Source organism: Lacerta agilis, chromosome 8 (assembly GCF_009819535.1).
Source record: "Lacerta agilis isolate rLacAgi1 chromosome 8, rLacAgi1.pri, whole genome shotgun sequence".
Taxonomy (NCBI): Eukaryota; Metazoa; Chordata; class Lepidosauria; order Squamata; family Lacertidae; genus Lacerta; species Lacerta agilis.
This window is the reverse complement of record NC_046319.1, coordinates 13,642,165-13,661,910: the sequence shown is the minus strand read 5'-3', so window position 1 is coordinate 13,661,910 and position 19,746 is coordinate 13,642,165. Positions and strand designations below refer to the sequence as shown.

At 43.1% G+C, this 19,746-nt stretch overlaps 1 protein-coding gene across 15 annotated transcripts in view; it reads left to right on the top strand.

Annotated features, from left to right (window-relative positions):
- Positions 1–19,746, top strand: part of KIF1B (kinesin family member 1B) — a 127,586-nt gene that overhangs the window by 30,259 nt on the left and 77,581 nt on the right. For all 15 annotated transcript variants that reach the window (XM_033156207.1, XM_033156206.1, XM_033156208.1 and 12 more), the window contains exons 3-6: positions 7,858–7,934; positions 12,122–12,301; positions 15,923–15,988; positions 19,085–19,263. In XM_033156207.1, coding sequence (XP_033012098.1) covers positions 7,858–7,934; positions 12,122–12,301; positions 15,923–15,988; positions 19,085–19,263 — 502 coding nt within the window. The remainder of the gene's footprint in view (positions 1–7,857; positions 7,935–12,121; positions 12,302–15,922; positions 15,989–19,084; positions 19,264–19,746) is intronic.

The window sequence follows — 19,746 nt, the reverse complement described above, 5'->3', positions numbered from 1 at the left end:
TTATCTTGTTGTTTGCTTCTTACTGAGAAATTGAGCTTTCAAAACATTCTCTTAAATTGCTGGCACTTTCTTTTTTATTTTTAAATCTGCACCAGATGTCATGTAAGGATTGTCTATTGATTTCATTTTGTGCCCCTCTCTCCAGTCATATGTTTGAATAATTGTAGCGCTCAACATGAAATGTTGGCAAATGCCTACATCTTAATATTTCATATAAGAATGACATGTTCTGTAGGTTTCTGCCTTTCGGTCCATTTCTCTTTTACAGTTCTTATTCATGTGTGGCCAATATTTGCTCTTTCCCCCTTGGATCTCTTCATAAAGTTGACCTTTTAAATATCTGAATGTGTTATTTTCATATTTGTCAATGTAACTGAATTAACTGAGCTGGTGTGATTATATAAAGAGAAGAAAAGAAAAGACAATTTTGACTGGAGCATGTTGGGAAATACAGTGGTGCCCCGCTAGACGAAAACAATTCATTCTGCGAAAATTTTCCTCTAGCAGGTTTTTCATCTAGCGAAGCAGCAATGACAGCTGCGCTTTTGCTAGACGAAAAAAAAAGACGAACATTTTTTGTCTTGCGAAGCAGCCCCATAGACAAATTCGTCTTGCGAGGCATTCGTCTAGCGGGGCACCACTGTAGTCATTTTGCTTTCTAGATCAGGACCTTGCTTGTCACAAGTTCTCTTGAGCACAGTGGTCAGTTAAAAATCCAGTCCTTGCCTGAAAATGTTTCTGTGATGTTTTGTAATTCTGTAGACAAACCTTGACTTAAATGGGCTGCAGTGTTATGTGTTTAGTGACTTCTTTTTTCTAATGAGGCTTTTAAGAAAGCTAATTTTAAGAGGCTTTTTAGAATCTGGAATCAAAAAGTGGCAACTTTGGAGGCCTAAATATTGCTGCATGTAGTATCCTAGGCAGTGCACTGTGAGGAAATGAGTGCCTCTACTTTTAACACTATTTTCTCAATGAAACCAGACTAGCTTGTTGCCATAGAAATGGCAAACTGAGAATAATTGACTTCCAAGGTTCTCTGTAGGTTTGCAGATGAGTGTCTGTTTTTAGGAAGCCTTCCTATTTTTATAACCATATACCTCAAAGGTACGCCATGACTGCTTTCCTGGCAGGTTTGTTCGTAGTCCATGATGTAACTTTTTCCCAAGGTAAAGACTTTTGTCATAGCTGGTTAGATGCAGATAGGTCTTACTCAGACAATTGTATACAAACCTTGGCTACAGATCATGCTTAAGGACAAAAGACCTTAACTATGATCCTGAGTTTGGACAACATACTAGGCACACCTTAGCACCCTCTTGGAGTCAGCATGTTTGTGCAGTTTTGGCAAGCCATACTTTGACTTCCTGTGTCGTGTGAACTTGGCCATTGTTTGTTTGGAGGACTGTCACTGATTTACCAGTTGTGTGCCATAATAATGGTGATAGTCATATTGTTACCATGCTTTTGCTGGATAATGGACTATATAGCTTTGTGGGCATCATATGGAGGGCCGCAGCTTAGCTACAGCAGGAAACTCTCTTCAGATGGCCTGTCTGCAAATCCCACTCAGTCTTCCGTAAGCTTGTCCTGTGTGTGTAGATTAGTACCCTTGCATAGCTTCTGCGGTATGCAAAGTATTTGTCTCCCATTGTCTAGATTCCATAACTGTCGTAGATACAGACAATAAAATCTAATTGCATTTAAAAACAAGGAATACAAGGAATGCAATCTATCCCCTACATAAGTTAAGAAGCATAGCCATGTTCAAGTCCAGGTCCACACTTTTAGTGGGGTAGACTCAAGATTTGTGAAGGGATGGAAGCTTCCAAAGATATTTAGGATTCCAAAGGATGGACTGGTTTGTTTGTTATTGCTTGAGAATGTTGGAAAGTAAAGTGGCTTATCAGAGGGGAAAGTAGATTGAGGTGTACCTACAGCTTGGTTATGGTGTGAAAAGAGTTGCATTTTTAAATGCTTATGTGCACTTCCAAATTCCTGTCCCAAAATTGTTGCCTCCCAAGTGAAATAATAGGTACGGTATGTACACCAGCTGTTGTGTTTTTCCCCTTGCGGATGTATGCCAGGGTTGTTGTTTTTTTACTCTGAGGCAAGTAAGTGAGTATCTTAAACATGCTAGCATAAAGCTAAGCAAGCCAAATAGATGGGCTTGACTCAAGCCAAGTACAGCTGTTTATAGAAGGGCCCTATGTGTTAACTTGATAGAAGTGGTTTGCCTAAAAGTGGCAGTGGCTGCAACTGCCCGGGGTGCCAAAGTTCCAAGGGCACCGGCCATGGCTTTGGAAATGTCTTAGAGTGGGAGAAACTGCAGCACATGGATGAGGTATACAAAGCCAGCTGAGCAACCCCTGGGCTGTGTGATACCCCATGTAGTCCAGGTGATGTGATCAAGAGCCTTCTGATCTCCCATTGGCTGCCTATACATAACCACAGTTGCACAGTGATAGAAGTAAAAATCAGCGGACACTGAAATAAAAAATAAGATTACCATATCCTGGTCAAGTTGTGATTACTGAGTGTGATTATATTCCGCAGCTGGATGGGAAGCCGCACATAACAGCAGTAGGAGTAAAATCCAGTAGAGTGCATAAGCCCTTCTCTATTGCAATATCTTCTCATCTAAAATCTGTGCCTTGTTTATCTGTGTGGGCCTAGGTAGAGAAGCTTGCTTAGGAACAATAGGAAACTGCCTTATACTGAGTCAGACCAATGTTCCATCTATCTCAGTATTGTCTGCACCAATGGACTGACAGTGGCTCTGCAGGGTTTCAGGCAGGGGACATTCCTACCTCTACCTGGAGATTCTGGGGGTTGAACCTGGGACCTTCTGTGTGCAAAGCAGGTGCCCTAGCATTGAGTTAAGGCTCTTCTGTAAGTCCTCTCCCCCAGCTCAGGTGTCCCTGCGCTGGTTGTTAAGTCCTGGCAATCCGGATAAAATAAGCACCCCCTTAATATAAGTGCTAACAGTAACTGTTATATGAAAACCTCTTTAAACTTTGCATTGTGGATTGCATTTTCCTGCTCCCTCCTTTTTATCTCTCTGTGGTTGCAGTTGATGAGCTGCTTATGGGATAAGAAACACAAAAATGTTGGACTGGGGAGACTTGAAAATATTCATTTGGGCATTTCCTGCTTTTAGAGTCAGTCAAAGTGTGAAAGTATATATATCTTCTTGTAATGGTGGTTGCAGTATGTGGGATTGCTTGGGTTACAAGCTCTCTGTTTTTATTTCATAGCTTGTGTTGATGCCCCTGTTGCTATCCAGAGTCTATGCCTTCTCCTCTACGTGACGGTGGCCTCTGGTGTAAGCGATATTAATCCTTGGCTTTTGCCTGACTGTTGGTATTCATAAGTCAGGAGCGCCGGCATAAGGCAAATCCATTAAATGTGGAATCAACAAGGAGAAAGGTGCAGTAGCAACAGTTGCTATTTGCAGTTTGCACATGAAACAGGGCCTCCCACAGATCCCCTTCCAATTCTAAAACCTTTGAGAACAGTTTTGTTCAGGAACACGGAGTCTGTGCAATGTTGCAGAGTAGTGGCAAGCAAGGGTGTTAGAAGCCATGTGAAGGCAGAATGCAAGGATAAGGGCTGTAGCTCAGTGGTAGAGCACTTGCATAAAGAAGATTCCAAGTTAAATTCCCAGTATCTCCCTGTAGGGCTGCAAATGACCCTTGCCTGAAACCCTGGAGAGCCACTGTCAGTCAGTGACAGTGCTGAACTAGATGGACCAATGGGTTTTACTCTGTATAAGACAGCTTCTCGTGTTCTTATGGTAAAGGTTCAGGGGCTCCCCGCCCCCATTGTCTTAACTTGTTGTCCCTTGCAGGGTGCTAATCTTGATGGAGTAGGGGACTGTATAAAATGAATAGGGGGTGTTACATTTTTGTTTCTGAGGAGTATGCCTGGTGTTTCTTGACCCAAAAATCTGTAGGATGGTCAAGTCTTTCACAAATAACCAAGTTGGATTGCTCTTGAGTCTGAACAGGAGGGATGCCAAGCATGCTATGTTAGGAAAAGGACTTGGACTAGATGTGACACCAAATCCCACTGGTCGTGATGCCTGAAGCAACATTTCTGACAAGCCATGGCTTGTGAGTGGCCACTGAACTAGGTTCTGAAACTCTGATTTTCAAGCTAGTTTGCAAACCACATTTTGGGCATGTAGTGTCTTGGCATAACATTTGAACTCGGCACAGGCAACCTGGTTGGCTGCTGTGAGAACCAGATGCTGAAATCCATGGACCATTGCCCAACCCAGCAGGCTCTTATGTTCTTACAATGCATGGTCGGCACGGAGCCCCAGACTTGGAGGCCGGTGTTTGTGGTCAGCATTCAGGGATTCTCAAGGAAGCGGGGGGGGGGGGGGAGGGAAATCACACATACACACCCTGTGTTTTTCCTGTCCTAGAAGACATAATAATCAAACAACTACATTTTTGGTGTGAACCAAGATTTTGGCATTAACGTTTGAACCTGAGCAAAGCCAATCTTGGTCTGTCTTTGTTGGATGTGGTGCGTGTAGCATGTGATCAGAAAAAATTTGGAGGTTGCCTACCGGTAATTGTTTCTGCAGGATGTGTGATTGGAAAGATAGATGGCATGATTGTCACCCTCTCAGTTGATTTTCCATTGCTACCATTTTATGTTTCTTAGCTTGGGAGAGGCCAGGGGGCGAGCTTTCTCCTTTTCAGGAGCCATGCTTGCAGCCATAGCACAAGAGGAAGGGGCAGATGAAAGAAGCTGTTGTAACTGGCCAATGAACAGTCCAGAAAGTAATGTCACCTAAAGGCCAGAGAGGTTAAAACCTGGGTCTAGTTGAAATAAGGGATTGTGGTGGGTTTTAGACTTGGATTTTGGCTAGATGTAGAATGATGATTTAGTTCACAAAGTTGTTGGACTCTCTCTCTTTAAAAAAATGTCAGTTACATTAAAATCTCCCATGTGGGCTCTGCATCTACTTTAATTTGCAGAAGAATGGTTTAATATGTCATCCCAGTGCTTGAAACATGCCCAATTTCCACTTTGGACTTTTCTTTAAATCTTCTCCCTCAGTGCTCTGTAGAGTCTCAAGCCTCTGAAATCAAATCCATAGGCTATGCACCTTTTATCTTTGTGCTGCTAACCAGTGTTTCAAAATAGGCTTGAATGGGTCCTGCTGTGAAATTCCCAGGTGGCCATGGGCTTTTCATAACTGATATGCCTCAAGCTTTTGTATACTGTATGTTTATAATTCAAAGGAAGATCTTCCTTTTTACGTCACCCAGAAGATCTTACTAGTCCAAAGGCAAGATGACCTATTTTTTGTGTATATGTGGTGTGTATGCGTGTGTGTCCCCCCATGACTGTGGATTTTTTCCCTACACACACACACACACACACACACACACCCCTTTATGAACAAGCCTGCATTTCCTTGACCTGCTTCAAAGAGCACCAGTTGAACTGTTGCCTTGTTGAAGTACAGTATTTGTTTATTTGAAATATTTCTAACCTGCACTTCATTGCAAGTGATCCCAGGGAGATGCATGATAATAGATGGATCAACAGTATGTAGAAGGGCACCAACTAGGCAGGAGGTCTGTTCCACATAATGTTGGAATTAGACCTTTAGTGTGGTGGCACCTGTTGAGTGGCACTCCCTCCTGTTGAATATCAAGCAGGTGCTTTTTCTGATGTTTCCTTTCAACAAGCCTTCTAAATTGCTTATCCCAGTTAGTATCTGTCTTGGATTTGAGTTAATTTTATGAATATGTTGTTTGTTGTTTTTAAGCAGTGTTTATTTAAAATTTATATAAAATTGCTTTTATATACAGTAACTGTTTCAATTGCTTTTATATGTGTAACTGTTGTATATATGTTATGTTGTAAATCACTTCGAGATGCCTTGTGGGGAGTGATTCTTTAAAATAATAATAATAATAATAATAATAATAATAATAATAATAATAATAATAATAGCATCCTGTAAACAACCTGAGTAAACAGCCTGGTGAAACAACCATGTTTTCATCTTATGTCGGAAAGCAAAAAGTGAATGTCGCACCAGCTATACCTCGGAGGGGTTACATGAAAACTCTTACATAACCTCACATGTATGAACGCTTTTGAGTTGAGTGACAGAATAGATAACCATTTTTTTTTCAAAGATGGAGCCTTCATCCATCTCCCAGTGGTTTCATCTGAGTTGCACTCTTCCTGTATGTCAGGGGTGGCCAACTTCCAAGAGACCGCAATCTACTCACAGAGTTAAAAACTGGCAGTGATCTACCCCCTTTTGTGGGGTTCAGGTCGAGGTTGTTGAGCTTTTTTTTAGGAGGAAAGCCCTGTTTGGGGGGCTTCAGGGCAAAGATGTAGAGGTTTTTTTAGGGGAGCCAAAGCTGCTAAGCTTCTTTGGGGGGAGCCAGTGAACTACCAGTGATCTACCACAGACGTCCAGTGATCTACCAGTAGATCACGATCTACCTGTTGGACATGCCTGCTGTATGTTGATAGATTTATACCCTGCCTTCAAGGTAGCTTCCAACAAGAGCAAGAATCAAATAACAAAACTGCAAGCTAGCAAGAAAGCAAGAAATAGGGCAAATGAAAATAAAATGAAATAAAATAAAGGTAATACCTCACAATATCACCCATTCCCACCACCCTTCTGAGTAATACACCTCCCCACTCTCTCACTATATATAAGGGTCTGGTGATTTCTGTTTCAGTGTATCTGAAGAAGTGTGAATGCACACAAAAGCTCATACGAAGAACAAACTTAGTTGGTCTCTAAGGTGCTACTGGAAGGAATTTTCTTATTTCTTATTTTGTTATTTTGTTTTGACTATGCAGACCAACACAGCTACCTACCTGTAACCTCTCAAGGGGAGGATTAGAACTGGACATATCAGCAGGTCAAACATCTACTAGGAGAATAAGGTCCATGCAATGACAGAAAGTGGGAAAGATGAGCCTTCCTGGTTAGGGAGTTCCAAGGCCTTTGCACAGCCACCAAGAAAGCCTTCTCCTGGTGCAGCTTAGACACAATGATAGTCACTGTCTGAATAGGGATTGCACAGATTCATGAAGGATAAGGCTGTGGATGCCGACTAGTCCCAATCACTGTCTGCTACCTCCATTATCACAGGGTTTATGCCTCTGAATACTAGTTGTAGAGGATTGCAAGTGAGGAGGATGGTGTTGCACTCAGGTCCTGCTCGTGATAGACTTCTTGTTGGCCACTGTGAGAACAGGATGTTGAACTAGATGGGTCTTTTGGTCTGATCCAACAGGGGTCTTTCATTCTTATGTCTGTATGTCAGGGTAATATGAAAGGAATGGGAACAGAGCCAGTAAAATAATTTCCCCTCCCAACTTATTAGAATTGAATTGCTCTGATGCCAGTGTAAGATAGTTCACTCTCGGCTTCACAGAGCCAGAGCACAGTTGGCTACAAATGCAAATATTTAATACAGTGTCTTAAAGAAAAAGTGTATGTAGTGGTTTACTGCTATAGCTGAGTGGATATAATTATAGGCAATTCCTATAAGCTTTGCCTTCTCCTTTTGGTTAACTGCAGGTAATAATGTCATCTGAGTCAATATTATCTATGGGTTGTTTGAAACAAGCCAACTTGAAACCATGATTTAGTGTAGCCTTCTCTTCCATATGTTGTTGAGAAACTCCAACTCCCATCAGCCCTTGCCAGCATGACCACTGGACAGAGATGATGGGAGTTGTGGTCTAGCAACATCTAGAGGGCACTATATTAAAGAAGGCTGATTTAACATAACTTCTGTCCCTGCCCTTTCCTGAAGTTCTTCGATAATAAATATGTGTTTGTTTATTTTTCCCTAGGTATTCTCAACCCAAAGAATCCCAAGGAACCACCCAAATCCTTCAGCTTTGACTACTCCTACTGGTCTCACACGTCGGTAAGAGCTCTGATTTTGTTTCATAGAACAATCCCATTTGAAGGTGGAATCCAAGCCTGTCCAGCTGGTGATTGGACACCCCCCTCGCCCCCTAAAGCAGCTGTTTTCTTCCTTTGACTGTATTGTGGTTTTAGCAACTGAAGTTTCCAAATATCATCTCGGTGTATGTTTAACTGCTTTTTCCATCATGGGTTTCAGAAAGATTAAATTCCAAGTGGCAAAGAACAAGTGTGTGCAAAGATGATAGAGGAGAGGGGTTGGCCGAAGGAGTTGGAGAATGGAATTTGAACAGCAAACATTTTCCGGCTGTGACTGTTTAGTTTTATTTTTTGTTCAGAAAGGAAACTCTTCCCATAGGATTATTTCTGGCTTGGTGAAAGATGAGTTTTAATCTGCTGGGTTATTAGGAGGAGGGCAGTGCAGTGCAATGCCTTCTGCTTCTCTACTCCACCCCACTACTAATTCATAAAACATTCTCTCCTCCAAACACCCCCCCCCAAAAAAAATCACTTGCAAAAGCTGAATCTGAGGTCTTGCTTACTTCCAGTAATTGTTGGGCTTAGCCGTGGCTGCTCTTCAGTTGTCAAAAGGGTGGAGTAGATGGAAAAAAGCACTCCCTATTCCTAACAGATGTAAACTTGAATAATTGATTTTGGTCCAAGAGGAAGCTATAGGCAGGGTTAGTAGCCACTGAGCCCAGTTGGCTCTCATTCAGAAGAATCAAAGGACTGAAGAGTGTTTTTGTTTTTGTTTTCTAATTTCTGCATCCTGAACAAAGAAGCTATGAAATAGCCCTACTGTTCTGCTACTCGAGGGATAGGGAACCACAGGCACAGAAACCTAACATGGGGCTGTTGGGGAATGATTCCACTCCCACCCGCCCACCCGGGAGTGACATCAAAGCAATTCATTACAATCTATTGCAGGACAAAACTGTATCAATACAGGACATAGCATTTTACATTAAAATACAGTGGAACCTCGGGTTACGTACTGTCCTCCTTACGAATGCTTTGGGTAACAAGCTCCACTAACCTGGAAGTAGATGCCCCTAGTTGCGAACTTTGCCCCGGGATGCAAGCGGAAGTTGTGCACTGGCAGTGCGGCAGCAGTGGAAGGCCCCATTAGCGAAAGCACGCCTCATGTTAAGAACAGTTTCGGCTTAAGAATGGACCTCTGGAATGAATTAAGTTCGTAACTGGAGGTACCGCTGTATGGGACAATCCTGTATTATACAGGACAGGTGGCAAACCCACCCCCAAGCATCACTCTGGCCCTCAGTACTCTCTCTAGGCCACATTCCTCTTTCCCCAGGCCATTCCCCTCACTCATTTGGCCACACATAGCAAGTGTTTTTGCCTGATTACACTGTGCCCTTGAACTGTGATAATGTGTTTTCCTTGTGTAGATAGAGAGGGGTATGTGCAAAGTAGCCTACTGTACAAAACTAAAATTTATATTAATTGTGCTGTCTGCTTTTGCCTCTGGTCCTGCCCAATATTGGCTGGGGGCTGATGGGAGTTTTAGTCCAAAACACCTGGAAGGCACAAGGTTGGCAAAAGCTGTTCTTATACCTGGCTTCCAAAACAGTCTTCCAAGACTGCTGTTCTGCATTGACCGCACTGTTATCTGGGTACTGAGGCTGTGAAAGAGGGAGCTGGTGTTGTGATGTAGAGCAGGAAAGCACCTGGCTGAAATGTCCCCTCTTGCTTCAAACCCATTTAGGTGGTCTTGGTCACACCCCTCTCTTGTCCCTTGGCACCACCATTGTAGTATGATATATACTTCCCATCAGAGTGTGGTGATGATGAACTTACCCTACCAAGATAAAATTTAGCATCTGATCCTTGCACTCCTGCATGTGTGTGTCCGTGTTCTCTCTCCTGACCCTCTCCCCCAAGCAATTCCTCTTATTTGAGTAGTAAGTTGGTTTTCCACAGAGAGCATAGCAGGACAGTCATTTTGTTGTGGGTTAATCTGCTCCACTTATTCCTTGAACGGGAAAATGTTCTGCTTGTCAGCTGAGGCTCCAGATTATGTCATGCTTGGAAGCCTCTTTTTAAAGAAATAGCATTATTTTTCTTCTCTTTGAACTTGCTTGCTCTCTGAAGCCTTCTGTATGTTTGTATCTTTCTTCAGTGAGATTGTGATACACAATTGCTCCCCCCCTTTTTTTAAAAAAGGAGCATCTGGTACTGACTTCTTTTCTTATGCCCTTTGTATTTTATTTCAATTTTATGTACTGAGTTCTCAGCTTGAGGGTTGGGACTAGAGCCTGTGCAACCTGGCAAGGCTTTGCCTTTAGAGAAGCAGTGGAACTAGTTGGGGTAATAGGGGAAGAGGGAAAGTTATTTTCTAATGCTCTGTAGCACTTTATTCTCTTTATTTGGTACTACAAATGTTTGATACTGAGGATTCATACACTGGAGCAAATTCAGTATGTTGCGGTAATCCAGGGTTTCTGGCTTATCAATTGTTCCATTTCACTCTGCACCTGTTATTACTGATAAAAACAAACCAGGAACCCAAAGTTTAGTTTGTCTTTCAATTACATCCAAACCTGCTATTTTGGTTTATTGTTCCCTAACAAGATTCAGTACTAAGCCATGGTTTATTTAAGTAAACCATGTTAACAATACAAGCAAACCATGGCTTGCTTTTTAAAAACTTGGTTGGTTTTCCAGCTGCTCTTGCCTTGTGCCTTGGTAGGTTGGTAAATATGTGGGGTAGAGTGGCCAAGCAAACTATGCTTAAGGAATGCTGCTCATATTTCACGCAGCACCAACCATAGTTAAAACTAGGATTCATAAGTCAAGAACAAATCAAGGATGCAGACCATGGCTTGTTGTCAGTAAACAACCCATAATTCAGACATGGGACAGGTTCACACATAGCACTAATCCATGGTTGAATAGGCCATAGTTTGATAAACAATGGATTAATGTTATGTACGAACCAATAAGCCAACAACAAGCTATGGTTTAAGGTTGGCTTCTGACTGTGGCTTGTTCGGGAAAAACAAACCACAACCTCTGGTTCAGCTGTAACAGGAAGCCAGGCCATTTCGCCTTGATTGGTCTTGTCATGGTGTGAATTTAACAGTGTGGGAGTGATCAGGCACCAGCTTCTTCATGGCAAAACCTGGTTTATTGTCACATGTGAACAATGACGTACCCGTAATATGCAGTAATTGATCACCCTGTAAGCTGCAGTAATAGCATGCCAGTTTCACTACTTGCCCTCTTCTACACACTACTTGCCCTCTTCTACAACTGAGTTTCCCTTTGTCTCCTACAAATATTTCAACAGTTTATGAATTTGGCTTCGCTACCCCCATTTACATTTTTCAGTTTAGGTAGGTTCCTCAAAATGTGAGCAAGGTCTGCATCCCTAGACTGCCCCAATACTTCCAGATTTGTCAACCAAATAAAGCTGTCACTGTAAACGACTTCAGCTGTCTTTAGTTTTCTCCCAGCCTTGCTTGTCCACTTGCTAACTTGCAGAAGATATCTACTTGCGACAAGGTTCTTCCTTGGCATTACAAATTAGCAAGATGCTTTTAATAAAACAGTTGGGGAAGTCTGCTTGGACAGCTGCATGAGCTGGTTAGTTTTCATGACTGGTTGCACTTTGTCGCTGAGATCAGAAGCAGATCCTCTTGATTTCCTGAAACAAAAAGCACTGGCAATTGCAGAGCTCCAGGAGATTAGAAGTTCATCACCTTCCTTTTAAGTAGTCACTGTTGTTACTTAGATACCAAAGTGGCCATATCTAATTCTAATCTATAGGTAAAGGTGCAAGAGGATACACTTGAGTATAGGAACTGCAAACTTCCTTTGGTAACTGGTTGTGGTAGTGGAGGAACATCTTAAACAGGGGTGAGGAACTTCAGGCCTCCAGGCCTGTATCTCTCTGACTCTTGGGATTCTTCCTAGGCTGAACATCCCTCCTCAGCCACACTCCTTCTCCTCAGGCAACACACACCCCTTACAAGCCCTGCTTTGTTTTCTGCTTGAGTACATATCACATGAGATCTGCTAGATGAGATGAAAGCCCCCCCCATAGTCCAGCATTCTGTTTTCACATTAGCCTGCCAAATGCCCTAATGGGAAACCCTTTACAGTTGTTCCATTCCTAACGGGATCCATACTGACTCTCCGCTTACCCTTTTGTTTAAATCTTTGCAGCCTGACGATCCTTGCTTCGCATCTCAGAATCGTGTGTACAATGATATTGGGAAGGAAATGTTGCTGCATGCCTTCGAGGGCTACAATGTCTGTATCTTTGCCTATGGCCAAACTGGAGCTGGGAAATCCTACACGATGATGGGGAAGCAGGAGGAGAATCAGGCAGGGATCATACCACAGGTAAGGAAGAGTATTGGGATGCCCTGCTTTGCAAAACGCTTCTAGCAACTGGCTTTCGCATGGGATTTCTCTGAAGCTTACAGGAATCAGATTCCAATTTCTTTTCCTCAACCAGAATCGTTGCCTGCTTTTTAGAAATGCAAAAGGTGTGGGAAGAAAGAATAAATTTTAAATAGTCAAAATTAAAATTACCCCCTCTTGTTAGGATTTTAGTGTTTTTGTCTCAACAATCTGTAAGAGCACAATCAAAATATCATTACTTATGGAAAACTTGTAGAAGAAAGAACACATTCATTTGCATACTTTTGGGGGCAACTGTGTCCATACAAGAATACCGTAGGTGAAAATGCAACTTACCATCTCAGAGAACTTTAGGTTTGTCACCTACGGAGAGAGAAAAGTTTGTGTTTTATATCTATCTATCTATCTATCTATCTGTATGTATGTATGTATGTATGTATATTGTCTTTTCCAGAGAATGTAGGATACATCTGAGTGGCTAGCAACCATAAAATCAGCAATTCTGACAGTCACTATAAAAACAAGGCAGCAGAATGAGTCAGAAAAACAGCAAAATATAGAACAGCAAACAAATCTATAAGGAGGGCATAGCTCAGTTGCCAGTAGCAAGAGGAACAAACACTAACCAGGGATCAGATTATAATGACTGTCCTAAAAAAGAAGAAGTAAAGTGGATTTGGGTGAGGCACTTGAAAAGGAACAAACTTTACTGGGTTCAATGACCCAGTGATCTGACTCTGTATAAGGCAGCTTGCTACGTTCCTATGTTTTAAGGGAAGGATTGTAGCTAAGTGGTTAGTGCATCTGCTTTGTATGCAGGAGGCCCCAGATTCAATCGCTAGCATCTCCAGGTAGGGCTGGGAATATTCTCTGCCTGAAACCCTGAAGAGCTCCTACCAGTCATCTTGGACAACACTTAGTTCGATGGCACAATGGCCTGACTCTGTATAAGGCAGCTTCCTATGTTCCTATGTATAACTTGCCATTGGTTGTGCTGCTGCTATCAAGTTAATTGAATGAAGTGTGTGTGGGAGGGGAGGCAGTTGCTGAGACTAGGTTTCAGCCTCAATAAATACATTTTGCTGAATAGGCATTTTGTGCCCTCGTTCTGCTATAGGATCAGCAGCAGATGCTGCTGGCTCTTTGCCCCCTGTGTGTAAAATAGACAGTGAAAACCCTTCTTGTGCTAATGGGAAAAGCACATGCAGAGCAGACATTTGATGAGGGCTGGGTTATGGCCAGAAGCTGGTGGTAGGTTAAGCAAAATGCCAGCCAGGTGTCGGGGCTGTGTGTCTGCATTTGGAAGCAGAGAGCAAGGCTGAACTCTGTGCTGATTGTTTTGCATGAAGTTGCTGTATTCGATATCAGAGTTGGGTATGCCACGGGGCATATCTGGCCCCCAAGCCTTTTGATGTTGCCCGCCCCCCATGGGTATCCTTTTAGAACAATTGTATGATTCTAAGTTTTTAAAATATAGGAGAATTTAAGGCAGTATGCAACACACTTGTTTGTTATCGCAAGGATTTACATGTGTGCAACAGAACTCCCCCCCCCCCCCGTGCGTGTCCTGCGTCCTCTCCAACTCTGCTAGGGAGGGTTGGGGGAACCCCAGATCAGATTTAGGGGGCTCGCAGAATGGAGGGGAGGGGGAGATCATTGTGTTGTGCAAGCAGAAATCCTTGCACTGGTGCTCCTTTGGACATAATCTTTAATTATTGTTTTTCAAACCTGTTTTCTTTCTGCTACTCTTTGCTACCACCCTTATTACTGGTAGTTATTTTAGGATGGTGATGCCCTGTAAAACCATTTCCCACCATATCTTCTAAAATGCCTCTTTGTCTTCATTGCTACAGGCACGTGCTCCCCCCCTCAACTTTGGCTGCTAAAACAGGAGTGATATTCTCTCTCTGTCAGCCTCCCTTTGGAAGGCAAAGGCTAACCCCCGCCCCCAGCATAAACGAAGTAAAGCAGATATTTAACAGATTTTACTATGTATGTACACTTTAGAGTATAAAATCTGGTTTCCTGGAAACAGACTCCAAAAACTTCATTTTTGCACTGAATTGCATGCTGGTTGGGGTGTAATTGCTTCAGCCTTTAGTGCCTGCTCATGCCTTCCTAGCCCCCTTTGTCAGCTCTTACGTTCCACCTGCAATAAAAGACTAAGGAAGGCCACAACTGCACCTCACACTTAAACCACAAATCCACCACAAATGCACAATTAGTGGTCCAATGCACTATACATTTAAAGCACTATCCTACCACTTTAAAGAGTCTTGTGTTCACCCCTGCCACCAAGAATCCTGGGACTTGTCATTTGTAAAGGGTGTTAAGTGTTGTTAGGAGAGCCCTATTTACCTCTTAGAGCCACAGTTCCCAAATGGTTTAACAATCCATCCTTCTTCCTGTGGGAATGTTTAGGAGTGTGGATGAGTATATATTATTTATATATCTCAATCCCAGCTTGTGTGAGCAAGCTCCAAACTTAGCAGAGTTACATTCCCTTTTAAAACACAGCGGAAAACGGTTGCATAGGCTTCCTAGAGCCTCTATAAAAGAAATATATATTCCTGGTATATTCCCCTTCTTCCCTCTTAAAAGCAAAGACACAATACAGCACTGATTATTAGATATAAAAGAAGTTTCCTCACAGACATCCAAGAGTCACAGTACAGGCTCAAAGAGGCAGATAAACTTAGATAAACATATTTACATGTGGTGAAGCTGATTGCATAAGGAAAGAAGCTTCACTTCTGCTTCTCTCAGCTGCAGGCTGAGAGAGAGCATCCTGCTTGTTCAAAGGACGAGGCAAAATGGGCAGTCTTCTTTGGGATCTTGCTCCCAGGTAAGACCACACCTACTTCTGGTTCCTGTAACTCAGTCCAGGTAAATAGGAAGTTAAGCCTGGAGGACTGAGTTACCTTCATGTCCTCTCTAGGAGTGTTGTGTTTGGCTGCTCTGTGTTTACATCCCACACTTCCCAGTTTGCTCTGGAAATTGTATCTCTATGGGGGAAGGAGGGGTCTCATCACCCTTTACATATGACAGCTCCCAGGATTCTTTGGCTGTTTAAAGTGGTATAAGATTACTTAAAATGTGGTGCGGTTGTGACCGAAGAAATATAGAAGTGAGATTATCAGTAACAGGGTGGGTTAGCTGACAGGGTTGTTAACCCCAACAACCTCCCAAACTGAGTTTAGTTTGCTTTTAAAATTCCAGTAGATGAACTCCAAAAGTGATTCTTCTTAAAAATAAGTCAAAATGTTTTCACAGCTGGCTCTGGGAAGGTTTAACATCTTAATTATCCCTCTCCTAGGAGTTCTAATGCCCTCCTAGGAGTTCTAATTTTCCCCTTCCCCCAATGCTGAAGTTGAATTTGGTTATATTCAATATCTGCATAAAGGCTAAATGGATTGGCTGCCAAGTGTGTTTTGGGGATGCGGGGTGGGCATGGGGAATGGATTAGCAGCCTCTCTGCCAGGCCCCATGTATTGGACAGAAACACTGGAAGCACAGTAGATTAAGCACTGCAGGGACTTTTCTTACAGTTTGCCTTCTTCCTGGTTGTAGAGTGATGCTCTCTCTTTAATCTCTTTATAGCTCTGCGAAGAGCTGTTTGAGAAGATCAATGACAACAGCAATGAGGAAATATCTTACTCTGTGGAGGTAAGTGTCTTGGTTGAATTTCAGGGACACTGTTTAAACATAACTTTGGAAGGGAAGCCTTTTTAAGGCACAACTCTTGTGATATTGAGACATAATCCTTGGTCCCGCTGATCAGCTTTGTATGTGTGTCTGTGTCTGCTTCTGTATAGCACCACCTGGCATTTTACAAAGAGTAGGTATGTTAAGTCTCTACCCCAAGGTGCTTACAATCTAAAACAGGCAGAAGGAAGCATGAGAGGAATTGAGGAAATGGAGACGTGGGCAGGCAGGAGAGGGCTATGTTATTATTTCCATTACATATGCATTAGTTTTGTTACAATATGGTGTAGGAACATGGGGGTGATCTAGACTGCACCCACTACTGCTTCACACCCTCCTCAAATGAGAGAGGCGTGTGTGATTGTATGTAGAAATCAGCCTACTGTAGGAAGGTAATATTTACATTTCTTGGTCTGTTTTGGCCTCTGGTTCCACCCACCATTGGTAAGTGGCCCACAGAATATTGTGCACAAGGAATTATGGCCCTCAGCCTAAAAACGGTTCACCGCCCCAGTCTAAGGAATAACCCATTACAATGGTACCTCGGGTTAAGTACTTAATTCGTTCCGGAGGTCTGTTCTTAACCTGAAGCGTACTTAACCTGAAGCACCACTTTAGCTAATGGGGCCTCCTTCTGCTGCTGCGCTGCCAGAGCATGATTTCTGTTCTTAAGCGGAGTTCTTAACCTGAAGCGTACTTAACCTGAAGCGTACTTAACCTGAGGTACTACTGTACCTTCTGAAATGCTTTCATCAGCAACACTAAGGTCTCTAATGACATTATTTCACCCTCCAGCTAGACTTGAGCATCCCACCTGTGGCTCCAAACTCCATATAACCTAAGCCTTCATGCTACTGCTTGCCCTCTTCTCAAATTTCTTTTCTCCACAGGCTCCCCACAAAAGCCCCAGCGCCCCAGCCCCAGCCCCAGCCCCAGCCCCCCAGCCCCCTTCATTTCCTTCACTGCTGGCAACCACTGCTCCCGATTTAAAATAGCAGGAAGGGGTTGATGTTGTGCTAGCTGCTGGTAGGTCATGTCTTCTAGACCTTAAAAATGCTTTGGAGCCTCATTTGCCCTGTCTTCTGGTGACAAGCTAAGCACTGTATTTGTAAGCTCATGGTGAATTTTATTTTACATATACTTGGTGCGAAGGGAGGGCAGATTTGACATTGGGAAACCAGTTGTCCCACTACTGCCTGCCAAAATAATAAAGGATTGTTTCTAGCTATATTTTACTCAAAGTAGACCCATTGACATTAATGCAAGTAAATTAGGTTTGATGGGTCTACTCTGATGCAGCCAAAAGACACAGATATTTATGCACAGTTATGAGCTCTTCAAGTCAGGATCTGTCCCCTTCCTCCAAATCCTTATACAGTGGTACCTCTGGTTAAGAACTTAATTTGTTCCGGGGGTCCATTCTTAACCTGAAACTGTTCTTAACCTGAGATACCACTTTAGCTGATGGGGCCTCCCACTGCCGCTGCGCTGCCACCGCACCATTTCTGTTCTCATCCTGAAGCAAAGTTCTTAACACGAGGTACTATTTCTGGGTTAGCAGAGTCTGTAAGCTGAAGCGTCTATAACCCAAGGTACCACTGTACAGCCAATTCAGCCAGCCTGGGAGGGCTTAGCAGAAGCCGCCCCCATTGCCTATTCAATAAGGAGGCCTGATGAAAGCACATGGAACAAATGCATGCAGCAGTGTGCTATTTTTACCTCGGCTGCATTTCAGTCGTTTGCCAATTTATGGACACACATCCTCCTAATCATCGGCTTGGCAGACAGCCTAGGAATTATCATTGTTGTGTCGTGTTAACAGGAAAAACGCGTTTGTTCAGGCATAGCTCTGTCTGTTATGCTACCTTCCGGTCACTCCAGTCACCCGCATTCTTTGGGCTCTGAAGCAGTCATGCCCCCTCCAGCTACAATGCACACCTGTCGTTTCCTTCCTTGGTTGCTAAAAAGGCTTTCCGACACTGCATTTGTGGACTGGGGCAAAGCAGCAGTCACACACACCTGGGTACGCACACAAACACACGTACGTACATATGTACATACATACATACATACATACATAGCATGAAGTCTGTAGCCCTCTCCTGGTATTGGTCCCCAGCCTATGCACTAGGAGCTTTCATATAGCCCTCATTCTGTCTATTCATCTCAAAACAACCTCCTCCCACCTTTCACAACCATCTAAGGATGTGGCCATCACCACATGCTTCTTTGAAAAGCCTGGATAGGTCTAGAACCCAGGAGTGGCTCTTCAGGTTTCCTAATTAGCAGCTGGAGCAACAGAGGTAAACTTTTGCCACCTCCTGGAATGGGTTACAATTTCCTGTGTGACTACAATATGCACCTCCCTCCCTCCCCCCCCCCCAGTGCCTTGCATCCAAGCTGTAAATCAACCTTCGCCAGATGTTGCTGGAGGACATTCCTGATAGGGATGGTGCCTCCTACTGGAAGGATCAGGCAGGGTCCTCTGAAGTCTTTTGCCTCTTCTCCAGGATGAGGAGTAATTAAACTTTCCCCAACATCAGGTCCACCCTGATACTGATCTACAACAGGACCCATCAATCTCAGCTAGCGTGGCCAATAGTGAGGGATGATGGGAGCTGTAGTCCAACAAGATATGGAGGGCCACATATTTTCCTATCCCTGGAGTTGGCCATAATGGGCTAGAAGAAGCAGTGATATGATCTGACTTACGTAAGGTGGTCTCATTAGCTCAATAGCTTTTTGGATGGATAAAGTCCTCTCATGTTATTTTTCTACGTAGATGCTAGGGTAATCTAAAGAGCTCTTACGTAACTCTTTCAGCCAAAGTGCATATTGATTGCTTGTTCTGAAACATAATCATTGTGAATAATGGAGCCTTCTTAAATGATGATGATTTTTTAAAAACTCTGTAACAGAGAGGATCTTTCTAAATGTATTTCTCTCTTCATACTCCCTGGGTCACCAGTTTTGAGTAAACCTCTTCCTTAACTCCTGTATTGGTTTTCTCACAATTGTCCAGATTTGAACCTTGTGTGTATGTGTATCTTCTTGCAGGTCAGTTACATGGAGATCTACTGTGAGAGAGTCCGTGATCTGCTGAACCCCAAGAACAAGGGGAATCTGCGTGTCCGGGAGCACCCTCTGCTCGGGCCGTACGTGGAAGATCTGTCGAAACTTGCTGTCACTTCTTACACTGATATTGCGGACCTCATGGATGCTGGGAACAAAGCTAGGTAGGTTGGGTCTTATTTCAGGCATGGCACAGGGACATTGATGTTTCACAACTCACACAGCTGTCATGTCTTGAAAATATTTGCTAGTACACCAGTGAAAATAATTTCCCTGTCAACTTACGAATATAACCATTAGGAGTATTGCCTAACAAACATTTTGGCCAGTCAGTCAGACCTTGCATGTGAGCCAGGAAGTCTTTCATTGGATATAGTTTCTCATTTCAACAGAACCTGGGAACTATGGTTTGGAGGTTTACAATAAAATGGGGTATTAAGCCAGTTTCAAAACATAGTTGAATGTCATGGCTTGTTTCTAACCTGTGAACAATAGTTTCCTGGTTCAGATAGAACATGAAGTGATATTTAATGGAAGACTTCCTAGTTGGTTTGTTTGTTTGCTTGTGCAAAGGCACATGTGGCCAAAGTCCCATCCATATCTTTGCTGGTTAAGCCAAGATATGATTGTCCAAGTGCACACAATTG